This window comes from Pelmatolapia mariae, linkage group LG7, assembly GCF_036321145.2.
Source record: "Pelmatolapia mariae isolate MD_Pm_ZW linkage group LG7, Pm_UMD_F_2, whole genome shotgun sequence".
Taxonomy (NCBI): Eukaryota; Metazoa; Chordata; class Actinopteri; order Cichliformes; family Cichlidae; genus Pelmatolapia; species Pelmatolapia mariae.
Genome location: NC_086233.1, coordinates 3,715,001 through 3,738,665, shown reverse-complemented (window position 1 = coordinate 3,738,665; position 23,665 = coordinate 3,715,001). Strand labels below are relative to the sequence as shown.

Genomic DNA, 23,665 nt, shown 5'->3' with positions numbered 1-23,665 from the left:
TTTTTTTCTGTCCTGTTTGGTGCCGAGAGGACTGTGATTGCTGTACATGGAGGTGTTAGAAGTAGATGAGCATCAGATGACCACCATAGACTGGTGTTAAGAGGGAAATCATTGTTTCTATACCTTCACTGGTCACAATTTGCCACTGTGTACTGGCTTGGATCCCCTTTTGCCTTCAGAACGGCCTCACAGATTGAACATTCTTCCATACTGTGGTGTCATGACGTCGATTACTGTAACTAAAGGTCCCACATTTAAATCTGACCTGTCCCCTGCCATCCAGCAGATCATGGCGGAGTCCAGCCCTCTGACCACTCACGTGCTGAACGCTACCGACGGCGTCCCGGCAGCCAGGATGGCCCTCAGCCTGCACCGATTGGACTCCAAGCTGATGATCTGGGCCATGCTGAGTGTCGGGTAGGCTTTCATACATTCTTACACGTAGCTTAATCTCCTGTTAACGTGTTTTTTATTCAAAGCCTGAAGCCTGATAAAATCAAAAACTGAAAAAAAAAAGGGGGGGGGGGGGGGGGGATTTCTTTTGACAACTAAAGGAATCAAGGAAGAGCTTTTCTTCCGGGTGAGCTGACGAAAACCTGCGCTCAGAACTTTATTAATAATTTTTAGGACAACAAACCAAGATGGCCGCTGCCCAGGACTCATCAACCAAGAAACTTTCACTCCTGGCATGTACAAGCTCCGCTTTGAGACGGGTTCATACTGGGAAGGCCTTGATCAGCCCTCTTTCTACCCCTATGTGGAGGTGAGTCATGAGGTGTCACTATCCTATATTTCAAATAAATAAACTGGTCTGATTTAGGTATATAGTAACCCACACATATGACTAGATCCTTATAAGTATCACGGGTAGGACAAGATGTCGAGACAACATATTTATTTGGGAACAGAAACAGTTAGGTAGCAGTTAGTTTGTTCACCACAAGGGGTCGCCAAATCTGCAAAAACACACAAATGTCATTATCAACAAAAGAGCAACAGGAAAATTTAAATGAAGTTTTAAAATATTCTTACTCATTACTTCAGCAAAGTGTTTATAATAATATCACAGCATTATTCACATCTTCGTGTCCAATAAAAACTGTAATATCAAAGACAGTGGGGTCTACAACAACCAATGTTTTTGTTGAAATCATTTTTGTATCAAACATTAAAAGGCATTTTTCATCTTGCTGTAATCATTTGTGTGTGCGTTTGTGTGTTTCCAGGTTGTGTTCACCATTAGTGAGCCGGAGCAGAGGTTTCACATCCCTCTACTGATGAGTCGCTTCTCCTACAGCACTTACAGAGGAAGCTGAAAGCTGCAGAGAGATGGATTTCTGCTGTTTTATAGATTCATGACTTAGGTTTCTCTTCTTTTTTCTTTTACTCGGGTGTTATTGTGTGCTACATTTGTTATTTGTTGAGTTTCACTTCATGAGTGTATTTAAACCAATCAAAAACAACATTAAAACCTCCATTACAGTCTGCATTATAGGTCCCTTGCCAGGCTGTACAAATACCTGATGATTCTCTGCAGGTGTCCCACTTCTTCTTGTTGTGTGTCATGAATGAATTTAATTTTCCTTTATCTTTAATATCTCCATGAATAATGTTTAAAGCAATAGTACACACACACTTGCTCTATTTATTATTATTCTTTAAATGTTCCTTTAGTATAGTGAAAAGTCCATTTCTATTAGGCAATAATTTGAAATTATTTTATAAGAAGACAAGCAAACCATTCGCTGGCTTTAGTTTTTTCTTTATATTTGCTGCTTTTCTTAAAATCAATGCCTAAAGAGCAATATGTGTCCCTTTTTCTAATATTTAATATACCAAACAGTAACTTATTAACACTTTGAATAACAAGATCAATTAATAGTTAGTTGCAACTGAAACTTAACACTTTTTTCAAATTAATAGAAGCATAGCTTTTGCTTAAAGTGACCAAACATTTTATTTAGATTGATTTAAAATTAATATATATATAATTTACTGAATGTTAAATTGAACAGAATTTTTATGTAACACAGTCTTGCTCAAAAGTCTAAGACAACTTGAAAAATGGCAAATAAATCTTATTTTGCATGGCTGGCTCTTAACAAGGTTCCAAGTAGAGCTTCAACATGCAATAAGAAGAAATGGGAGAAAGACAAAACATTTTTTGAGCATGCAATTTATTGAAAACAACGCTTAAACTGAAACAGGCTGTTTTACAGCTGATCAAAAGTTTAGGACCACACTGCCAAAAAAAACCCCGTAAACCCCCCAAAACAGAAATCAAAGTTCCAAACATGAACTCAGTAATAAGTAGCTCCACTGTTATTGTTGATCACTTCAATAATTCATTGCGGCATGCTTGTTCCAAGCGTTTCCATGAGGTGATTGGGAACATTTTTCCAAGTGGTGATGACGGCCACACGAAGGGCATCCTTCCCCAAAGGTTATCAATTGGATTTAGATCAGGGGAACACGCAGGATGGTCCAAAACAGTGATGTTATTCTCCTGGAAGAAGTCCCTTGTTCTGCAGGCATTGTGTACTGGCGCATTGTCCTGTTGAAAACCCCAGTCGATACCACACAGACGAGGGCCCTCAGTCATGAGGGATGCTGCAACATCTGGACATACCCAGCGGCCGTTTGACGCCCCTGCATCTCCTGAAGCTCCATTGTTCCACTGAAAGAAAAAGCACCCCAGACCACTATGGTGCCCCCTCCACCGTTGCGCGTAGAAAACATCTACCATCAGGACCATCAAGAAGGTTAAATTTCTTCTCATTAGAGAATAAACTTTCTTTCACCTTTCAGTGTCCCATGTTTGGTGCTCTCTTGCAAGTCCAAACGTTCAGTTCTGTGGCGTTCAAGGAGACGACACCTTTGAAGACATTTTTGTTTTTGAAGCCCTTCAGTTTCAGATGCCGTCTGATGGTTATGGGGCTGCAGTCGGCATCAGTAACGGCCTTAATTTGGATCGAGGATCGTCCAGTGTCTTCACGGACAGCCAATTGGATCCTCCGGCTCAGTGCTGGTGAAATTTTGGGTCTTCCACTTGATTTTTTTGTTCCACAACCCTCAGGATCATTTAAGAAATTGCAAATGACTGTCTTACTGCGTCCCACCGCAGCAGCGATAGCGCGGTGCAAAAGACCCCGCGTATGCAGTTCAACAACCCGACCACATTGAAAAAGGGACCGTTTCTTTCTCCTTTGCCATCAGAACGTCACGACAGTGTGACTACCTGACACAAAATGACAATGAATCCGAATTTTTGGCTTTTTAAAGACATGTGGTCCTAAACCTTTGATCGGAACTGTATTAATGAATGTCATGAGGAAAAAAGCGAAGTCATTGCATGTTTTGGTAACAGCACTCGAGCCAGGCTTTCTCTCTAAGCCAATAAGTGACAGGCTGTGCTATGAGGACCTGTATAATGCCTGATTGTAATAAATTTATATTTAACATAAATAAATGTGATTTTGTTGAATAAATTCAAAATAGCAATATTGCTGTAATACATTTGAAAATGAGGAATATGTCATTATTGCTAAATATATTTAAATATATTTCCTTCAGTAACAATTTCTGACAGGCATTGTATGGGAAGCCTCAAGGGCCTTTACATCATCCTCCCGTTGACATTTCACGCTGTTACTCAATAACACTTGCAGGCGTTATATGAAGGATCCCAGGGACAGAAGTAAGACCAACTAAATAAAAAAGTTGTGTTTTGTGGCCTGAAAATCTGGGCACGCGGCACAGCGGGGATGTCTCAGCTACTGAGGCTTCTCTCGGCGGCCGCTCTGCCTCTCTGCCGTGCTGGAGGAGCCCGGGCCAGGCTCTCAGCCGTGACCGCAGGACAGCTCTTCAAAGCCGGATACAGAAACTCCACCGGCCCGGTAAGTGACGGAAGGTGTCTGCGAAAGAGTTTTTAAATTTTTATTTTTTTTACAGAAATCTAAAAATCCACCAGAAACTTGGTCAACACAAGTTTCCTTTCTGTGTGTTTTAGAAATTTAATTAACTAAATAAACACGAGACATGAGTAGCTACTAGCGAGGACGACTGCCTGCCAAGTTTAGTTGAAACAAAAGTTTTTTTTTCTTTTTTTGATTAAAAGCAAATTAGTTCAAGCTTTGATCGTAAAGTCATATTCATCTTATACTTGTACCTTTTTTTTGTTAACCCCTGAAAAAAGCCATTTCAGCGCCTAAACATCGTCTGAGCTCACTGTTTTCTAATTGGCCAACTTCTGGAAGCCTGTGGAGGGGCAGAAGGCAGCGCTTGTGAGCTCAATTGCCTTACTATGCAGGAGAGAGTACAGAAAAAAAACAAAAAACAAAACTTATGAGTTTAACATTTTATACGCTCACGGGCACTTCATTAGGTACATCTTGCTGCCACTGGGTTAGACCTCCCGGGTGAGCTTAAGAAATTAGCATGAGATGGTTTGAGTTTCGTGACGCAGTGCATTTCCCTGCTTGGAAACAGCTGTGAGGAGATGAGTACACGGTGGTCATAAAGCGATGATATGGTCAGCAGCAATACTCAGGCAAAGTTGTTAAGTTGTAGTCAGTTGGTACCCAAAGTCTGCCAAGAATGTATTCTCCACTCTGTTACTCCACCAGCAGCCTGAGCCACTGATACAAGCGAGGATGGATCCAAGCTTTCATGTTGTTTGAATTAGATTCTGGCCCTACCGTCTGAATGTCACAGCAGAAATCGTGGCTCATCGGGCCAGGCAACATTTTTGTAGTCTTCTGTTATCCAGTTTTGGTGAGCCTGTGTGAATTCAGTGGTCTGATTCTTATATAGCGCTTTTCTGTTCTCCTGGAGTACCAAATTTCCCCTTGTGGGACAATTAAAGGATTATTCTATTCTATTCTATTCAAAGCAACTATATATACAACATGCCTCATTCACACAAACACTTCTAAACTCAAGTGCAAACTAATAAACATTCACACTCCGATGAACGAATCAGAGCGCAACTTGGGGTTAGTATCTTTCCCAAGGATATTTGGCATGCAGACTGGGGAAGCAAAGGATCGAACTACCAACCTTCCAATCAGTAGGTAATCTGCTCTACCACCTGAGCTACAGCCACCCCATAAACCCCGAATTACAGCCTTAGTTTCCTATTGTTAGATGACAGGAGTGGCACGTGGTGTGGTCTTCTGTTGCTGCGGCTAGTTGCTAAAAGCCATTCTTCAGCAGGTTGTTGTTTGTAGATGGTGTCCAGTGTACCAGTGGTGACTCTGTGGTCTTTTTCAGAACATAACTCGGACTCCAGCTAACTTCCTGTCCTGTCGCAGATTCCAGTTAGCTCAGCGACGACTCTACGCCACAGAGCCCAAAGGTGAGATATGCTTTTCTGTTTTTCTCAAACATCAGTAACTATTAAAAAAACCCACAAAGTTTGTTTAATTTGACATTATTGCGAATAGTTATTCACAAATTAAAGACATTTCATATGCTGTTGTTCAATATGAGGAATCAGCTTCTCGAGGCTCATGCAAACCTGTGTCAGCCCTGTGACAGGTTGATGACCTGTACAGGTGTACCATCAACTCCAGCACCCCCCTACTGGTCATTTTCCTTTGCAAGGCCAAAATGTGTTTGGTGGCCATCAGAATTTTTTTTTTTTAATATGAAAAAACCCTTAAAATATACCTGAGTGGTGTCCTCAGTGAGCGGGGATCACAGGAGCAGGGATGGGACTGTAACTTCAGATCAAATGCATGTCAAACTGAAATAAGTAATCCGGTTTAGAAAAGAATGTCCTGATATTTCATGGATAAAAACTGAGAAACTAGAAAAGGAACTGTAGCTAAAATTACATTTCTGAATTTCAGATGGAAAAAAAGGACCAACCGGAGGAGGAGGAGGGAAGAGAGGAGGAGGAAAAGACTGGTGGAGTCGAATGCAGAAGGTATGTTGTAAACATTGAAACAACCATTCAGTTTTTATTTTACAACATAAGTGTAACAGAATTATGAATACAGCCTCAGTTTTTTTCAATATATTTATTTTACGTAAGGGGTGAGCAGCCCGACGCTGTTCTTACTCATCTCTTATTTCTTGCAGCTGACCAATTTTTCCTCAAATCAGCATCATCCTTTCCTCTGTCATTAGCGTGCCATCGCATTAACAAATAATAACCTGCAGGTAGAGCTGGGCGATAAAACGATAACGATATGTATTGCGAAATAACTTTTTCTCGATAGAAAAATTAAACTATTGCGATAGACCTCATCTCTCTCTTGCTCTCTTAAAAAAAAGAAAAGAAGAACAGCCAATCCAAATTAAGAAGCGCAGAGCCGAACCAATCACAGCCGCAGCGTCACGTCACGTGACTTGTTACGTACAGCACAAGTGCCAAGCCGCACATTATTATTATTATTATTATTATTATTATTATTAGTAGTAGTAGTAGTAGTAGTAGTAGTATTTCGTAGTGATGTGTCGGTCGCGAACGAAATGACTCTTAGAGCCGGATCTTTGACGTGAACGACGCGAGCCGGCTCCTTATCGCGACCCGTGGGTTTTTTTCTTTCTTTCTCTCACCCTCTCTCTCTCTCGCACTTTTTTTCCGCTTCACTCCGCACACGAGCCTTGTGCTTTGCGCTGGGCAGAGGGGGGAGGGGCGGTAGTTACACTTGCAGTAGCACAGGAACAGAGCGGGAGGGAGAGAGAGAGAGAAAGAGAGCCAGGGACAACAACGTCACATTAGAAAGGTACAGTAATCATCCACAACTATTTTCAGTTGCGGATGATAAATGATTCAGAAAGTTCAGAAAGCTATACAACAAGGAGAGATTGAAAATTTCCTTTTAGTTCTCAGTTTATTTGATATTGACAAAAGTTAGTCAATTTTGTCTGTTCTTCTGTAAAACAAACTGAGATTTATTTTTAGAATTAATATTTTGTTTCTAAGTGGAATTGGCAATTTAGTAGTCTGTTTTGTTTGTTCTATTTTGAAACTTAAACACTTTAGCGGCTGCCTTTTGTGTAGTTTGCAATATTTGCCTTTATTTATCTGAAAAAGTCTCATGTTCCTTAAGTACATCTACCCTGTTGAACTTATTATGGGAAATAAATAGTAAAATCAAGACAAGCTGGTGATTATTTCACATTTTACTTGTGAGCAACGGCACATTTAAATCTTACAAATATAGTTATTTGGCTTATATTGTGATATATATCGTTATCGCCTGAAATGAAAAAAACATATCGTGATATGAAAAAATCTTATATCGCCCAGCTCTACCTGCAGGTAACTTTCCACCTGTGCCTGTGTTGGTCTGCAGGGCGACTTCCCCTGGGATGAGAAGGATTTCCGTTACGTGGCGATTACGGTGGCTGGAGTGAGCTCGGCTCTGCTGTATTTCTACTTCAGAGACACCGGCAGAGAGATCAGCTGGAAGGACTTTGTCCACCGCTACCTGGGCAGAGGCAAGGTGAGGATGTTCGCACCCAGACTGCAGGGATATTTAGTCCTGATTGTAGTGGTTGCTGACAGATGACACGGTGCCAGTCAGAGTCACAGAGTAGCTCTGACCAGCCACTAACATGTTTTTACTCCGGTCCCTTTAACCAACTGTTCACACAGTGCCCACAGATTGCAAAACCAGCAAGAAAACACACAGAATGCTGTAATTACATTTCAGTAAACACTGGCCCATTCAATCCAAAGCAGAGAGTTTAAGTTAAGTTTAAGAGTCAAGTTGAATTTGGTGAACCTCTATTATTAGAGTGGATCTTTGTAAGGTGACTTGGCGCTCAAACTCAAACATTGCCTCCAATCCTCTGTCTGTGTGATGGAATAAAAACGTGGCTTAATGGGTAAGTTGTATGGATGGATAGTCACTTCTGTGTGTAAGCCATCCTGGAATTTGTTAGGTTGCTATCTGTTATGAAGTCAACTTTCCAGGTTGAGCTATATGTGATTTGTGGCTTCTGCAGGCCTCAACACTCACTGCCTAGACTCTTCGTTGTTACTAATGTTTCTGCAGGTTAACAGTTTCATGCTCTTTCCAGGTGGATCGACTGGAGGTCGTCAACAAGCAGTACGTCAGAGTCATTCTGGTGCCGGGAGCCGACACTGATGCGGTAAGGCAAAGCAAACCAATGCTCAAACTGATTTTGAAATAGATTTTTATCTAGCTGTCACAACCCCTAGTGGCTCTTCAAAGTATTGCATGTGGTCAGTTAATTAATTTGTTTAATTAACCAAATTCAGTTAAATTTCTTTAAATGTTTACATTAAAAAACTAAAAATTTCTTATTTAAGGATTTTTTTTTTTTAAAGGCACAATCTGGGTGTTATGTACATTTAGAGAAAGCCTGAAAGAGTTTGGGCAGCTAGAGAAGTTTAAAAAGTAAAACAAATGTAACCAGAGTAACCATTTACCACTAGAAGTCCTGTGAAAATTCGCAAATTTGCCCCATCATCCGACCGTCCAGTGTAGACCAAAGTGGAGATGTTTGGCACATTTAGAAAAAACAGAACAGAGCATATTCGCACAAAAGCCTCATACCAACTGACAGCACAGTGGAGGAAGGCTGATGATTTGGGCTCGCTTAAAGTGGAATTTCAGATGTATAAAAAGTGTCACAGTGAAGTGCTGCACAAAGACTATCTTTATTTTGCATAGATTAAAAACACAACTGGCCTAGGAACAGGCTCTCTCCAGGAGGCCTTTTGGTAAGTCGCACAGTTCAGGCTACTTTTCTGATGTTTCTTGTCCGTCAGAGTTACGTCTGGTTCAACATCGGCAGCGTCGACACATTTGAGAGAAACCTCGAGACGGCAGTTCTGGAACTCGGAATGGAGTCAACGCACCGACCTGCCGTCGTCTACAGCTCTGAGAGCGACGGGTGGGTTTTGACACACAAACGCAGCATGCATTATGTCAGCCAGAGACTTTAATCAGGGGTAAAATCTTTATTAAAAAGGGCCTAACAACCTCAGTTTATATACTAACATTTGTGAAAAAGTAGCTTTCCTAACTCTGCTTTTTCTTCCTTCAGCTCTTTCCTGTTGAGCATGATCCCGACCCTGCTGCTGATTGGCTTCCTGCTCTTCACGCTGCGGCGGGGACCAATGGGAGGAGGCGCTGGAGGTGGTAGGAATCCATTTAGCATGAGCGAGTCAACAGCCAAGATGATGAAGGACAACATCGAAGTGAAGTTCAAGGATGTGGCTGGTTGTGAGGAGGCCAAGCTGGAGATAATGGAGTTTGTGAACTTCCTGAAGAACCCGCAGCAGTACCAGGACCTCGGAGCTAAGATCCCCAAGGTAAAAATCCGAATTTTGCAGTGGAGGACTTTTCATCTGGTGGAATAATTTTGTGGTACTGCTGCCTTTTGCAGCACTAGTTTTACAGCATGTTTTGGAAAATATTTGTTTGACATCCTTCCTGTGAAACTCCCACTATCGCCATATTTTCCCCTATCTGGTAATATATAAACATGCATGCTCAGCGCAGTGTGCTGGGTAGAAAATTTTCCGGTTGGGAGGGGCGATTAATGATGCATTTGCAGCGTGTTTGAGAAAAAAAAACTCTCAGTGAATTAGGTCTAGACAACTTAATATTTCCATGGCAGCCTTTATTTGATGGTTACAATAAAGTCATTTTAACCGCCGTACGTGGAAAAACTCTCGATACATCAAGTATATGCAATAGATCTCCCACCCCTAGTTTCTGCGATACCAATAACTTACTTTGACTGCATTTGATCATCTGTTTTATTTATGTCTTTGCTTACAATCTTGTTTGTGTCTGCATTGCTTTGTGTCTGCATTGCTTTGTGTCTGCATTGCTTTGTGTCTGCATTGTTTGTGTAGAAATGCTTATGAAGAGTTTATTTCACACTGATGAGTCCCTGCTGCACATTTTTATTAATAAAGCTTTTACTGTAGTCCATTTTTCAGAGTTTTGTTCCATTCTGAAGATAAATTACCTTTTATTTGAGCACATTATTAGTGTAAAAACACTGAGCTGTTTTCCCTGCTGTGTGTTGGAAATTCTGGACTCTAACAGATAACAATTCTTTTGGAGTTTTAATCCTGTAGTAGGATCCAAAAAGAAAAATCCAAAAACAATACCTGAAATGAAATCAGTCATTATTCATAAAGATACAGGCTAAAGACGAGGCATTTATAAATTAGTGCCGTTTTTTGAGGGACAGTTTGTCTTGGATGTGAACTGCTCTCAATCACTTTTAACTGATGCCGTTTTTATCTCAGGGAGCCGTGCTGTCCGGACCTCCTGGTACAGGAAAGACTCTGCTGGCTAAAGCTACAGCTGGAGAGGCCAACGTCCCCTTCATCACTGTCAACGGCTCCGAGTTCCTCGAGATGTTTGTGGGCGTCGGTCCGGCCCGAGTAAGTGAATGAACCCGGAGCAGATCCTGGACCATCTGAGATGACTCTGTTCAGACACCGAATGTTTGACTGTTCTCTCTCCTCATGAAGGTGAGGGACATGTTTGCCATGGCGAGGAAGAATGCCCCCTGCATCCTCTTCATTGATGAGATCGACGCAGTGGGGAGGAAGAGAGGAGGGGGGAACTTTGGGGGTCAGAGTGAGCAGGAGAACACCCTGAACCAGCTGCTGGTGGAGATGGATGGTAGGCAATCTGCATTTTTGAAGTGGAACATACTATCCCCCCTGCCCCCCATTAGATTTAAGTGTCTTCATCTTTTTCTACAGGTTTTAACACCGCTACGAATGTGGTGGTCCTGGCTGGAACTAACAGACCGGACATCCTGGATCCTGCACTGCTGAGGCCAGGACGCTTCGACAGACAGATCTACATAGGTAAGCAGAGTCTTTACTGCCTTACTGCAGTCTCCACATCTTAAAGTATTGGAATGTGCCCAAATCATTCTCCCACTAACCACAGTGCTGCCAGTTGGTGTGAGGTGTTGATTTGCTGTTTGGCATTCTCCAAACATGCCATTTAGAAACCTGATAAAGTGTAAACATGGCAGTGAAATGTACCTACGAGGGATATCTGGGTTTTCCAATGTGATCAGCCTGCTGGAGGACGCTAGCTGTGCTGTGTAAAATCATGCTCATGTTGAAGCTCCACAGAATAAGTTTTAGTTGGAATGCAGAGGAAAAATTCTCTCCTGTCTTCTGTCAGGTCCGCCGGACATCAAAGGCAGGGCGTCCATCTTTAAAGTCCACCTGCGACCAATCAAACTGGATCCCAATCTGGACAAAGACGGTCTTGCAAGGAAGATGGCAGCTTCCACACCGGGATTCACTGGTTTGTAACAGTTGGATCAAATAACAACAATATAATGCCCCTATAGCAAAAATTCTCTTTTATTTTAAATCATTATATTTGATGACTGTTTTTTCCCGTTTGAATGAATCAGGAGCGGACATCGCTAATGTCTGCAACGAAGCAGCTCTGATTGCAGCCAGGCACCTGAACCCATCCGTCAACAGCAAACACTTTGAACAAGCCATCGACCGGGTCATTGGAGGTGAGTGTAACATCACCTAGTGTGTAACTGCTGTGTACGGTTGTTTCTTGTAATGGTCTTGGTAAACATGGTAAAAATGGTAAACAGAACAGTTTGTCTCTGACGTCCTTACAGTCTGACTCCCGGGTTGTTTGTTTTCAGGTCTGGAGAAGAAGACTCAAGTCCTGCAGCCCACAGAGAAGAAGACAGTCGCCTATCACGAGGCTGGTCACGCCATCGTCGGGTGGTTCCTGCAGCACGCTGACCCTCTGCTCAAGGTAGGAGCTCTATCCGTGCTTGGGCTGTGTCGTTTCTGTTATGACTCCAGCTGCTCTGTAAATCTCCACCAGTTACAGGTGTAGATGGAAGCTGTGGGTTAACCACACATGGTTTGTATTCAGGTGTCGATCATCCCACGGGGGAAGGGTCTGGGTTACGCTCAGTACCTGCCTAGAGAACAGTACCTGTACACCAAAGAGCAGCTGTTCGACAGGATGTGCATGATGCTGGGAGGGCGTGTGGCTGAGCAGGTTTTCTTCGGACGGATCACCACCGGAGCTCAGGACGACCTGAAGAAGGTCACGCAGTCTGCCTACGCTCAGGTACGCACACGTGCATAAAAACACACTTCCTGTTTGATTCCCACCAGCAGAAGAGTGCTGTTTGTGCCGTGACGCATCGCTCTGCACCCTGATTTGCAGGTGGTGCAGTTTGGGATGAGCGAGAAGGTGGGACAGGTGTCGTTTGACCTCCCCCGACAGGGCGAGGTAGTCATGGAGAAGCCGTACAGTGAGGCGACAGCGGAGCTCATTGACGAGGAGGTCAGAGAGCTGGTAAATCGAGCGTACGAGCGCACCCTGCAGCTCATCCAGGACAAGAAGGACCTGGTGGAGCTGGTGAGACTGTCTAATACGCAAAAACACAACATAACCTCAGATAAACGCTGAGTATTCTTTCCATGATTCTTAGTTCAAATAAGGATGAACTGAAGCCCAGATGTGGGGCTTCAGTTCATCCTCTGTCTGAAACAAACCAGTTAAGCTCCACCTCTGCTGTGATCCTCAGGTGGGGAAGCGCCTGCTAGAAAGGGAGGTGTTGAACAAGGCTGACATGCTGGAGCTGCTGGGCCCTCGGCCGTTTGAGGAGAAGTCAACGTATGAGGAGTTTGTGGAGGGGACCGGGAGCTTCGAGGAGGACACGAGCTTGCCGCAGGGCCTCCGAGACTGGAACCAGGAGAGAGGAGGGGAGGCGGAGGACACAAATTCAACTCAGGACAAACAGCAGGCCATGTAGAGTCCAAAAAACACCCAACACGTACCAGCTGCAAAAAAAAAAGGTCTGACAGAGTCTGGGAGGTCTGGGGGAGGTACTGGGTTTAGGAAGAGCACGTGGCCATTCACCCCGATTTGTTCTACCTTCAAGAAACTTTTTCTAGTTTAACACGTTTAAAATAAGGCGAAATTAACATGTGCACGTTCATGAACTTAAACATAAAAATACAAGATTTCACCAGGGGATTTCACAGATTTCAATAAAATTGTACTTTTTATTCAGTCAACTTTAACTTTACTGCAGAGTAGGATCCTGCAGAGGATCTATACCGCACAATCTGAGACAGCTCCACTGCTCTTTAGTGCTCTGTCTTTAAAATGTAAATAGTTGGTGACCTGTATAACTAATATGAAGAAAAATGAAGGTTGGTGGTTATAATTTCCTACTACTTATTAAAAATTGTATTTTAATATATAACTGCGTTGATATTCTGCTCTGGCATCACATCCACGCAGATTTGATTTTAATTAGATGCTAAAATAAAGTAAGGAAGTGGGCAAACGGGCAATGTTGGGAGCACCTCAGATACCTCCTCCTCAGATCCACCAGTCTCTGCTTGTAGAATTTGTCCAGAGGTTTCTTCTTTCCAACATCTGGGCAGGAATTTGCTCCAGAATGCCTTTAAGACTCAAACAGGAGGCTAGAATGTACACGATGCACATTTAAATGGTGCATACAGACTGACTCTTCCTTTATTTATTCTTCTAAAGGGGAGACCCCTTCCTGACTGATGCCTTGCTGATAATGAGGAAGATTATTTTCTGTGCGTCCAGACTAAAAACACTGGATCATTTTTAAACTTTTTTTTGTGGACAGCGGTTACTCTTCATACTGACACGAAGAGTTTCAGAGTCGTTGGACCGAAACACCTCAGCAGCATCCGTCACTTCGGATTTCTTTTTGTACAAACGTTTTGATCATATTGATTTTTGTGTGATGTTAACAGAAAATAAAAAATGAAACATTTCATGTAAGTTATGCTGATTTAAAGTAAAAATCCCCCTAAAATACTGAAACACAGACCGTCAGTGATGGCTGCAGGCGTCGCATTTCAGCCCCAACACGAGCCGTTCCCCTCAGAGTTAAAGGCTCATCTTATTTTATGTTTTAAATTTTCATCAGCAGCATCCCTGAAGGGACTGAAACTAATTAAACTTATCTCGCTAACGAATACTTTGAAGCCTGTTAACATCCAAATGAGACGAGCGCCTCCTGGAAGTCTCCCAGCACAGGAGATAGATACTTCATGTCCTGATTTGTGTAAACTGATTTTTCATTTTTAAGATGGATTTTCAGTTTATTAATAAGCTTTATATTGGAAGGTGGAGCCCCTACAATGTTAGAGGGGGAACTCATACAGCTCCAGCGAGGAAGAGCTCGCCGGTGTCGGGCATACGGAAAGGCAGCTTTATATATAAACACATGGGGAGTGGATAAGAAGTACTGAGCCTATTGCAATAATATATTAACCAATGATAATGTTGTAGAGTAGTAACAAGAATCATAACTTGATTCCCTTCAAGGTGCCCGAGGTTTCTTTAGACACAGAAAAAAGGCTTCAGTGAGCATGTGACATTTCAGCTGCTTTTTGAGATGGAGGATCACAGATCTCAGAGGGGAGCATGTTTCAGAGTGAAAGCCGCAGCGGTGAAAGCCCTGCTCCCAAAGGACTGCTGTCTGGAGTGCTTGATGGAGAGTGAGCATTTGTACTGAGGAAGGTAGAGTCCAGCGTGGGGAGAAGAAGAATGTCTGATGAGTCCTGGGGAGCAAGAGCATGAAGGGATTTGCATGTGAGGAGGATTTTATAGGACATACGGGCTTTCACTGGGAGCCAGTGGAGGTGTGTAGCTAGGAGATGATTCAGGGTCACCTGATCCAGCCCTAACTACTCTCTGTCACAGACGAAAATTCTAAGCCTAATCTTAAAAGTAGAGTTGAGTGTCTGTCATACAAACCCAAAGTGGGACAGCTGAAGGCTCTGCCTCCCATCCTACTTTTAAAAACTCGAAGAGTGTAGTGTAATGTAAGCCTGCAGTGTGAGAGCGACCTGCTCTGTCCTGATAATGAGACGCTCTGAGGTCTTTAAGATGTGAGTCTGATCAGTCAGGACTTTGTATTTGAGGAGAAGGATGTGAAATTCAGAATTTAACAGGGAACCAATTAAGAGAAGCTAATATGAGTGTAACATGATCTCTTGCAGCGCTGTTGTGCATTTACACCTGCTTCACATAGCAGCTGATCAGCGGTGCAAGGGTAAGAGAGCAGTGAAGCCCGTGAGCTCTGTAAGAAAAATAGGAAGGTCTCCATTTCACCAGTCTTGTTTTAATCAGCAAATCAGTGTTACACCAGTTTTGGGAAGAAGATCAAGGTTGGAATTTCCTGTTAATGACACAAAATATACAATGACGGTGATTCTAAGAATACAATGTTTGTACGAGCTCAGACAGTCGAGTCCCTGAAGACGAAAACACATTTTATTTATAGAGCCAAATCACAACAACAGTCGCCTCAAGGCGCTTTAGTTTTCTTTGTAAATGTGAAAAAAAACCCCACAAATATGCTGCTGTGTAAAGTGAAAAATGTTTTTTTTTATTGTGTTGACATTTTGAACAGTTCCAGTACATCTTTATCTATAAAAACTAATCCCTGAATGCTGTAGCTTCATTTCCACCTAAAGCCGCTACACCGCTTCTATCTCAGCCAACAAAATCATCCAGACGTCACTTTATCTCCATCTTCATCTTTAACAGGCTGGCGTCACGCTCCTCAGTGAGTCACAGCGTTTCCTTGCATATGGCGTGCGGCATCTTCTGTTAACCTTTGACCCTTAAAGCTGCTGAGAAAGTCTTTGAGTGTTTAAAGTTCAGCTTTTTTTTTGTCCGAATTTGAGAGTTTCGGTAAATCGAGGCTGTAAAACTCTACATTTACACATCAGTTCTGTATCAAAAAGCTACAAAGGTGCTACATTCTTGTTCGGGTGTAATGGCAACGCGTCTCCACAGGCTGCACTGTCCAGGAGGGGGTTCCCCCCCCCCCCCCTAGGAGTCTTATCATTTCTCCTCCAGCTGCAGAGCCACTGCAAAGCTGATCCAGAGTCAGTTTAGAGTCTATTACAGGTTTTAAAGAAAACCTTGTGTAGCCCTTTATTTGTGCTGCAAAGTGAGGCCGATCAGCAGCTGAGACAGTTTCTCCATCCAAGTTTGTCTCTTATTCAAGTTAAAAAAAAAAAATCCTTTGGCTACCTGCTGGATGTTTAAGTCTCCGCCTCACTGTCATGTTCATCTTGATTGGTGGGTTCATTCTGGTTTAGAACTCAGCGACCAATGAGACGAGCAGAGAGGCAGAGAAGAGAGAGAGTGACAGGGAGATGGCTGCCGCCCCGCCGCAGTCCTTAGCGTTCTCCTGTAGGACGAAACAAATGTGATGCTCAGTCCTTTCATATCAGTTTCTCTGAGTACATCAGCGTTCACCTGTTTCACAATCATTAGTTAGCTTTACAGAATGAACAGCAGATCATGGATGACTTGATGTATGAACGGTCAGTGAAGTTGATTTATATGTCCATACTCTGGACTCATTTTAGCATACATTATATTCTAACTCGTGCATACTTAAAGCGAGTATACCTACAGTATCACAGTTTCTCTCTCTTTTTTTTTTTTTTGCTTTTCTTAGATGCACTCAAACTTTCTATTTACATGGGGCAGCCAATCAAACGGCAGCTGGGTTAAAGGGAGGAGGAGCTAAAAACAGCTTACTTCAGACTTGAGTGCTAGAAAATAAGGCAACATATTTTTGGTTTGGCTTCTTTAGTTCTGAACCAACTGATGGAGAGTCTGAGATATTTAACCCACAGTCTGAGTGTTCCTTTGGAGATTATCCTGAGTGTCCGGAGCTTGTTTCACATAAATGATGCACCACAGTCCAGTGTAAGCCAAATGTAGATTATTACAAGCTATGAGCCATCATGCAAAGCTCTTCTAGGGGAGTCCAAGAATAAAACTAAGGAGCTGGAAATGTGCCCAATACATCTGCTTTAAACAGCCATCAAGTGTGACTCAGGACTGATGTTAGAGATTATACACAAGCAGCAACAACGACTGTTAAATGATTAGTGGAACGTTTAAAGTGAAGAATTTGAATCCCTTAAAAAAATTCACTCTTAACAAAAGAGGTGATGTTCTGCTTTTCAGCTGACTCAAGGATTTGTTGGATGTGCTGCAGGACAGATCAGTACCCGATTGACCCTGAGACCTGCTTCGCCTTTATTTATTTCACACACAGACACACACACCTTATGTGTTGTTGCTAGTTTTCTGTGTGAGATTCTTTATTTGTCTTAGAGCCTTTGAAATCACCACGTTTGTGTTTGTTAAATAGTCTTACAGTTCTTGTAATAGTCTTACAGTTCTCTTCTTCAGCACTGACCTTTGGGTGGTAGGCGTGGCATGACTCAGGGCGCCGCCGCACCTTCTGGGATTTCATCCTGTTGCACTTCACTGTGGCGTTATGTTCACAGATATTAAGGAAAACTGGAAGCTCGCTGTGAACAACTGTCGATCGGCAACGCCTGACTTTCTGGGAATAAATATATAATGGGGACGAAATTTTGCAGAAACAAAGCATGACGTAAATCTGAAGTGTCAAAGCCTCAGCTAAGAGCAAACAGATGTTGTGAGACTGCTCAGATAATCTATTAATGTCTCATCATTGGCTGTGGAGTGCCAGTGAACTGCATCACTGATCTGAGGGAAAATAAGGAGATTACAGCACAAATGTGATTTTCCAGGCTGAATGCAGTCTTGCCCTCCCTGCAGTATTTGTGGCTGTAAGCATCCAGCAGGGGGCAGCATTTTGCTGCTGAGTATGTGAAGGATATATTTGATCTCTTTGGGCTCCAGCAGAATGGCTCCATACTGACGGGAGCAGTCACAGTAGGCCTGAGTCACGACCAGAACCAGGTTACTGTCAGGAATCTGCTGCACCACAAACATCCTGAAACGCGGAGAAGGCTGCAGTCAGTCACTGCCAATCATTCAATTATCAGACTAGCAGCCAGTGTTTCAAATTAACAGCACAGTGATCTCTGAAATGTCACATGAAACACTCAACTGATATTAAAATTAAAAAGAAATCTTATTTTTGATTTTAAGTTGAAACGTCCTCGATTTAAGACCAGATTAACAAACTATGAATGAAGCTTGTTTTGATTTTTAATGTGTGTGTGTGTGTCATACTTCTGGCAGCGTCCACACTTGATGAGGCTGTTGGCCTCTCTGACAGACGGGTCGTACATGAAGCCTGGGTAAGCTGTGTCGCAGGGCTGCAGCGCGTCCACCTTCTTCTGCTTATGAGCTGTGGAAACCACACACACACACGTTACACAGCATTGCTAGACCTGAGATGGCTAGTCCCACTTTTTGATGAGCAGAAGATGCCCACAGATGTGCTGTACTCACATGTGTGATAGCCAGCTTTGGCTGAACAGATGAAGATGGATCACAGTGATGACACAGACGGCACACGAAGGTGAGGATGGTGATGGAGAGATGATGATGAAGATGAGTAATTTATTAATGAGACCAAAAGAAAACAAAACTTTTCTAATTGTTTTCCTTTCATAATTTTGTTCTGTAAAGTTTCAGCCTCTGGAGACATGACACTGACACCTGTGCTCACTAATGTGATAACGGTGGAAAGCCAGAAGGATCACCAAAGATACTGAGTTCATCCTGAGAGGAGCACGAAAACCTCTTGAATTGCTCTACATATTTATCCAGACAGCTACAGCATGCTGCCACCTACAAATATTCCTCCACTAATATGAGGTGCAATGATAAAGTTACGCACATAACTCTATATAAATAATAGAAAATGTATCCAGCCACCTCCTGTAGCTCTTTGGGGTAAATGCTGAGGTGCTGCTGAGCCAGCTGAGAGACATAGTTCCTCCACTTAGCTGGACGCGCTTCCTCAGCCATGAGGCATCCAGGAAAATCCTGGTCAGATGCTGAACCACCTGAATGGACTCGGGTTAATTGGGAGGAGACAGAGCTCTTTACCCCATCTCTAAGGCGGAGCCCAGACACCCATCACTTGGATTACTCTTTTGGTCAGGTCATGGTCCTACGTGAGAGGATGATTTGCCGTTATGGTGGCAGGGTGGGTAAAGGATTTTTTCTGCTCAAGTAACCCCATGAGCTATGCTGTCTGAGGCAGTTTGGCCCCAGTAAGGTCCAAACTATCGATTGAGCAGGAGGCCAGGATAAGTGTGATTCCCTATGAAGAGAAAAACAAGGGGCCTGTTCTAACCAAGCAGACTGTATCCGGCCTAACCCAAATGGCCCTGCCTTCCTTTGGCTCCCATGGTCTGCCGTTACTTTCAGGATCAGGCAGCAGTCAGAGGTGGAGCTCATGGTGCTGTGATCCCCAGTTACCAGTACTGGTTGTAGAGATACATTGAGAGTGGTTGTTGTTCCCCTTCACAGGGTTGTGCCGTGTTAGATCCACTGTAATCAGACTGATCTCTACTGTAATGTCCTGAGCAAGCATCGACCTGTGGGACTGAAAATGAAACCAATATGCTAAAACGTGCAGCTCCACTAATGACCTCTTGAGGCTGCCTCGAAAAAAGAGGCAATCCCAAACCAGCGCTCCTCATAAGATTTAACTTCCCGAGATACAAAGACTACCCAGATTTGATGGTGATTAAGTGCACTGTCAGAGAACCTGACCAGTCAGGTCAGTCTGAGCTTACCATCCACAAAATAATCAGAGTGCCAGAGACCACAGAGGTTAAAGTCCAGCAGGAACCTGACAGAGACACAAAAACACCTTGTTAAAGACAAAAACAGCACCTGACATCCAGCAGCAGTAAGTGCTGTGAGGTAAACTGTGAAACAACTGAGGCACAAAGCAAAATTCAACTCTGCAGGTTTCAGTCAGTAAAAGTCTTTTGGTTCGGTGATTTAAAAGTTTGAGTCCAGCAGTCTTTAAGTACCACTATTTGATTTATTTTTAAGCTTTAAAAATCTCTCAGTGGTGGGGAGGTTCAGTTTGCAGTTAAAATGATTTATGCATATTAAAAATGTGAACCACGCACACTGGCTCATTATCCACACGTTGTATTTCACACCCTGAAGACATGAAGCAGACAGAAGTCTCCCTGGACTTACAGTGTGTTTGCTGTTAACATCATTATGAAGACGTTTCTAATATAATAAGAACAGAAGCACATTAATAGTGACTGAGAGATGTAGATTGCTATACCTTTACAACACTACAATGAAGTTGGAAACTGTATACAGTACAAAATATACGAAATATATGACGGTCTTTTTGTCTGTCACACATTAAGTGACCCCACAGACTTGTGTGCCTATTCTGTCCATTTCCAGCTCCTTTTATTCTTGTACTCTACCAGAGCAGCTTTGCATGATCAAAAGTTCAAAATAATCCTTTATTTGATTCTAAGCTTTGATTTACATTTGTTTGCACAATCACGTCAGCGTAGGACATTTTGATAATGTGATGTTGCTCTTTAGCACTTACATCAGCGCGTTGGAGAAGAACCATCTCATCAAAGCCATGATGCCGTAGAATGGCTGCAAAAGGGAAAACAAGAAATGAGAACTTTGGTAAAATAAAATCTTAAAAACCATCAGAAAATTTCTTTAATCTTCGGATGTTACCCATGTGTTGGTATATAAGAAATTTACAACAGATAATATCAATAATATAAGAGGCAAGCCTCTGTTGTCATCAGTAGCTAAATAGTAATGAAACTCACGCTGAGCAGAGGTCGCGCGCTGCTGGCGTGATGGTGGCCGGTCTTGCACATTGCCTGGTAGTCGAACAACGACACTCTGGAAAAAAGAAAGCTCAGTTTGAATTGTGACAGGAGAAAAGCGTGTTCTATTCTTCATAGTTACCAACATATTTTAAAATAAAAAGAAACATGAGTGGAAAATATGTCTTGAGTTAGTCATACTTTTTAAACATTCCCATCTTGAGCAACGAAGCCATGATGGACCCGTCTACCTCGCCAAAGAAGCGACCAATCTGTGAAAGACAACATGAAGCCAGCAGGCTTTTGTTATTAGAATTCAGCAACATGAAAATTAAGGATAATTTACGGTGTGGGGTACTTTTACAGAGCTGTAAAACTAACAGCAAACTGGAATGGGGTGTTCATGGACTAAAACTGGATGGTAATAAAACTGTCACCCCTCTGCTGAGCACCAGTGATACCTGTGAGGCATCTCTGCAGGACCCAAAGGATACTAAAAGGTAAAACCCACAGCAGCCAGAGGCTGCTCATCTTGCTGCCATTGGTCAAGAAATACAGTTTCTGCTTTATTGCAAAACTTCAGAACAGTTTCTTTCCTCAGGCCGTGAGACCACTGAATCATCTTTCACACTTTGTTTTAATGTTGAGATTCAGTTTTGATTATTTTATTTTGGATTTTTTTTTGTTAGTTTCATTTGGTGAAACAACACTACCATGTCTATGTGCAAGCTGTTGTTTCATAATAATAAGTGATCGTGAATCTCAAACAGCTACATTGGTTTGAAAGAGGAAATGAGGGAAGTACAGTCTCTTGACAAGCACCTTTTAAATGACTGTAACTCCATGACTGTTTTTGCTAGAGACAAAATTCTAGCTATTCTGGTAAGAATAGAAATTAAACGTTATGTTTATTTTTTATCTTTTTTGTATCCCAGTAGCACACTGTAAAATGTAATATTGTGTTTAATTAAAAATATTAAATAGGCTGAACTCAATTTTTATCAATTTGTTTTTAGAACTCAATTTAAATAAGTTACCAGTACTTTTTATGCAAAAACGCTGATAAACTCCATTTATTTGAGTTGTCTTAACTTAGAAAAACTAAGTAAGCTGGAAGTTTTGCTTCTCAGTGCGGAAGGATGAAAGATGTGTTTTGAAAATGCCACGTGACTACAGGTCCTCCTCCCTCCCAGATCAGTCCGCGTGTTCACGGTGCGTTTTTTATGGAATAACTTGAGCAAACCTGGAGAAGCGTCAGCTCAAGATATTATTGTTGTCATTGCTGTGGATCTTTACCTGATACACTGACTTGGTGAGTAAATGTTTACTCTTATTCAAACTGATTTGTGGCTTCTCTTAGTTTAGCACCAGGTTTAAAATCTTGCTAGCTAGTTAGTGTTAGCCTAGCGTTGCTGCTGCCGCTGGGCTCATGTTACTTAAAAATTAACACCACAGCCTTAAAAACCTTACATAAAACTATGTGGTGAAATTTTCTGTTGATTGTTTGAAATAAATAAGTGAGATAAGAGCCCAGACAAAATTCTTTGGGAGGTGCAGCCGTTAGGGGTGGGGTAGGTAGGTGTGGGATGTGGGGGGTGGATAACAGAGCTCTCCGAAAACGTGGAAGCACTTTTGCAAATATGTGATATTTTGATAAATTAAGTAGATATTTGAGCATTATACAGCTACATTGTCGCCTGAAAATATCTTAAAAGGTTATTTTGTGACCCAGAAAGGGTAGTCTGGGGAAAAGGAGGATCGCATTTGTCGGCCACGGTTGTCGGAGCCTGTGTGTACTTGTAAGCGCGGCAATGGCGGAAGAGCGCCGCTGAAAAACTTATTACTTTTTCTGGGTCACAAAATAAACTTTTAAGATATTTTCTTAAAAGATAAATTTACACAGCTTAATGTAGCTGTGTAAATTTCAAATATCTGCTCGATTTATCAAGACATCACATATTTGCAAAAATGCTCCGACGTTTTCGGAGAGCTCTGTTTTTTCATGCTTTGTGGCAGCTTTAGAACATCTGTGGCATCTATTAATGCCAAATCTAGCCTTTATTTAACAACATAAGCAAACTCTATGTTACAATGATTGCACAGCCATTAAGGATCAAATCAGTTTCTGAAAAATGTTCTGTTTTTTCTCCCTCTGCTTGCTTCTTACTGTCTTTGAGGCTCGGGACCAGCACTCCTGCTGTTGGACAGAAAGACATCAACTCAGTGGTAAGTATTTTGGTTTTCCAATATATTAGCAACTGTCAGTGACATTTATATTAATCAGGCTGAACTTTAATCATACTTTAGATCAGCCTGTCTTACTTATTGTTTTGTTTGTGCTTTGGTTTGGGGAAGTTGTTTCTTTACTGATCTTTTCCTGTCTTCTGTTATTAGACTTGAGATATGACTGCACTATGCTGTTGCTGGTGACTCCAGTTAATTCTACAAGACATGCTGTGTAAGTAAACAAACAAAAACAGTTTGGTCTGCATTTCTTGAAAGATCACATCCCCCAAACTTAGTTTAGAGGGTCTACACTGTATATAGTGAAGTCTGCAAGTTTTCTAACAGCAAAATCTGTTTTGTGCCCAAAATCATTTTGCACATCATTAGAATGAAAGTTATTGGCCATGTTTGCATAGACCTTTTTTAAAATGATGCTTTCATGACATTATTGTGTGTTGGGTGGTGGTCAGGGCTATCCAGACTGACAAGTGGGACATTGAATGTCACCTCTCCGGTGGGGATGGAGCCTGAGATCGTCTAAATTGGAGTCTGTTCTATACCAAATGCAGAAAAAAATGTTTTAAGAAAGCAATTAAGTTCATGTTCCAAAAAATATGATTGTTTGCTTGCAGGACAACAGGAGAGATGAGTCCTCCGTCACAGATGGTGTGGTCAGTGAAGATGGTCGCCTGCAGGTTCAAGCTCATTGCATCTCCAACCCACATCCACTGCCACTGTACTTAAGGGAAGTTAAAGACTTTCTTCTGCACCTACATTTGGATCACCTCGATCCATGACAGTCATTCAGGCAGTAATGCCTGGACTGGAAACAAGCCATCC

General features: G+C 42.2%; 3 protein-coding genes across 3 annotated transcripts in view; 2 read left to right on the top strand and 1 right to left on the bottom strand.

The window, feature by feature from the left end:
* Positions 1 to 220: 220 nt before the first annotated feature.
* Positions 221 to 1,394, top strand: LOC134630333 (5-hydroxyisourate hydrolase-like). The gene is made up of 3 exons (XM_065471424.1): positions 221 to 417; positions 628 to 763; positions 1,227 to 1,394. Exons 1-3 carry the CDS (start codon positions 221 to 223, stop codon positions 1,314 to 1,316), a joined length of 423 nt encoding a protein of 140 aa, XP_065327496.1. The 3' UTR covers positions 1,317 to 1,394.
* Positions 1,395 to 3,628: 2,234 nt separating this feature from the next.
* afg3l1 (AFG3-like AAA ATPase 1) lies at positions 3,629 to 13,777 on the top strand. The gene is made up of 16 exons (XM_063477592.1): positions 3,629 to 3,896; positions 5,272 to 5,356; positions 5,853 to 5,929; positions 7,308 to 7,457; positions 8,038 to 8,109; positions 8,753 to 8,877; positions 9,031 to 9,298; positions 10,250 to 10,387; positions 10,478 to 10,631; positions 10,715 to 10,822; positions 11,151 to 11,276; positions 11,389 to 11,499; positions 11,641 to 11,756; positions 11,880 to 12,080; positions 12,180 to 12,374; positions 12,544 to 13,777. The coding sequence occupies exons 1-16, from the start codon at positions 3,765 to 3,767 to the stop codon at positions 12,769 to 12,771; spliced, it is 2,286 nt and encodes a 761-aa protein (XP_063333662.1). The 5' UTR covers positions 3,629 to 3,764; the 3' UTR covers positions 12,772 to 13,777.
* Positions 13,778 to 15,376: 1,599 nt separating this feature from the next.
* LOC134630376 (voltage-dependent calcium channel subunit alpha-2/delta-4-like) overlaps positions 15,377 to 23,665 on the bottom strand; it is a 77,085-nt gene continuing 68,796 nt past the window's right edge. Inside the window, exons 32-40 of the mRNA XM_063477596.1 lie at positions 20,801 to 20,871; positions 20,600 to 20,675; positions 20,362 to 20,414; positions 19,568 to 19,623; positions 18,270 to 18,290; positions 18,048 to 18,165; positions 17,690 to 17,805; positions 17,239 to 17,321; positions 15,377 to 16,212 (exon numbers count right to left, since the gene is read on the bottom strand). Of these exons, the coding sequence (XP_063333666.1) occupies positions 16,117 to 16,212; positions 17,239 to 17,321; positions 17,690 to 17,805; positions 18,048 to 18,165; positions 18,270 to 18,290; positions 19,568 to 19,623; positions 20,362 to 20,414; positions 20,600 to 20,675; positions 20,801 to 20,871 (690 nt within the window). The 3' untranslated portion in view covers positions 15,377 to 16,116. The remainder of the gene's footprint in view (positions 16,213 to 17,238; positions 17,322 to 17,689; positions 17,806 to 18,047; positions 18,166 to 18,269; positions 18,291 to 19,567; positions 19,624 to 20,361; positions 20,415 to 20,599; positions 20,676 to 20,800; positions 20,872 to 23,665) is intronic.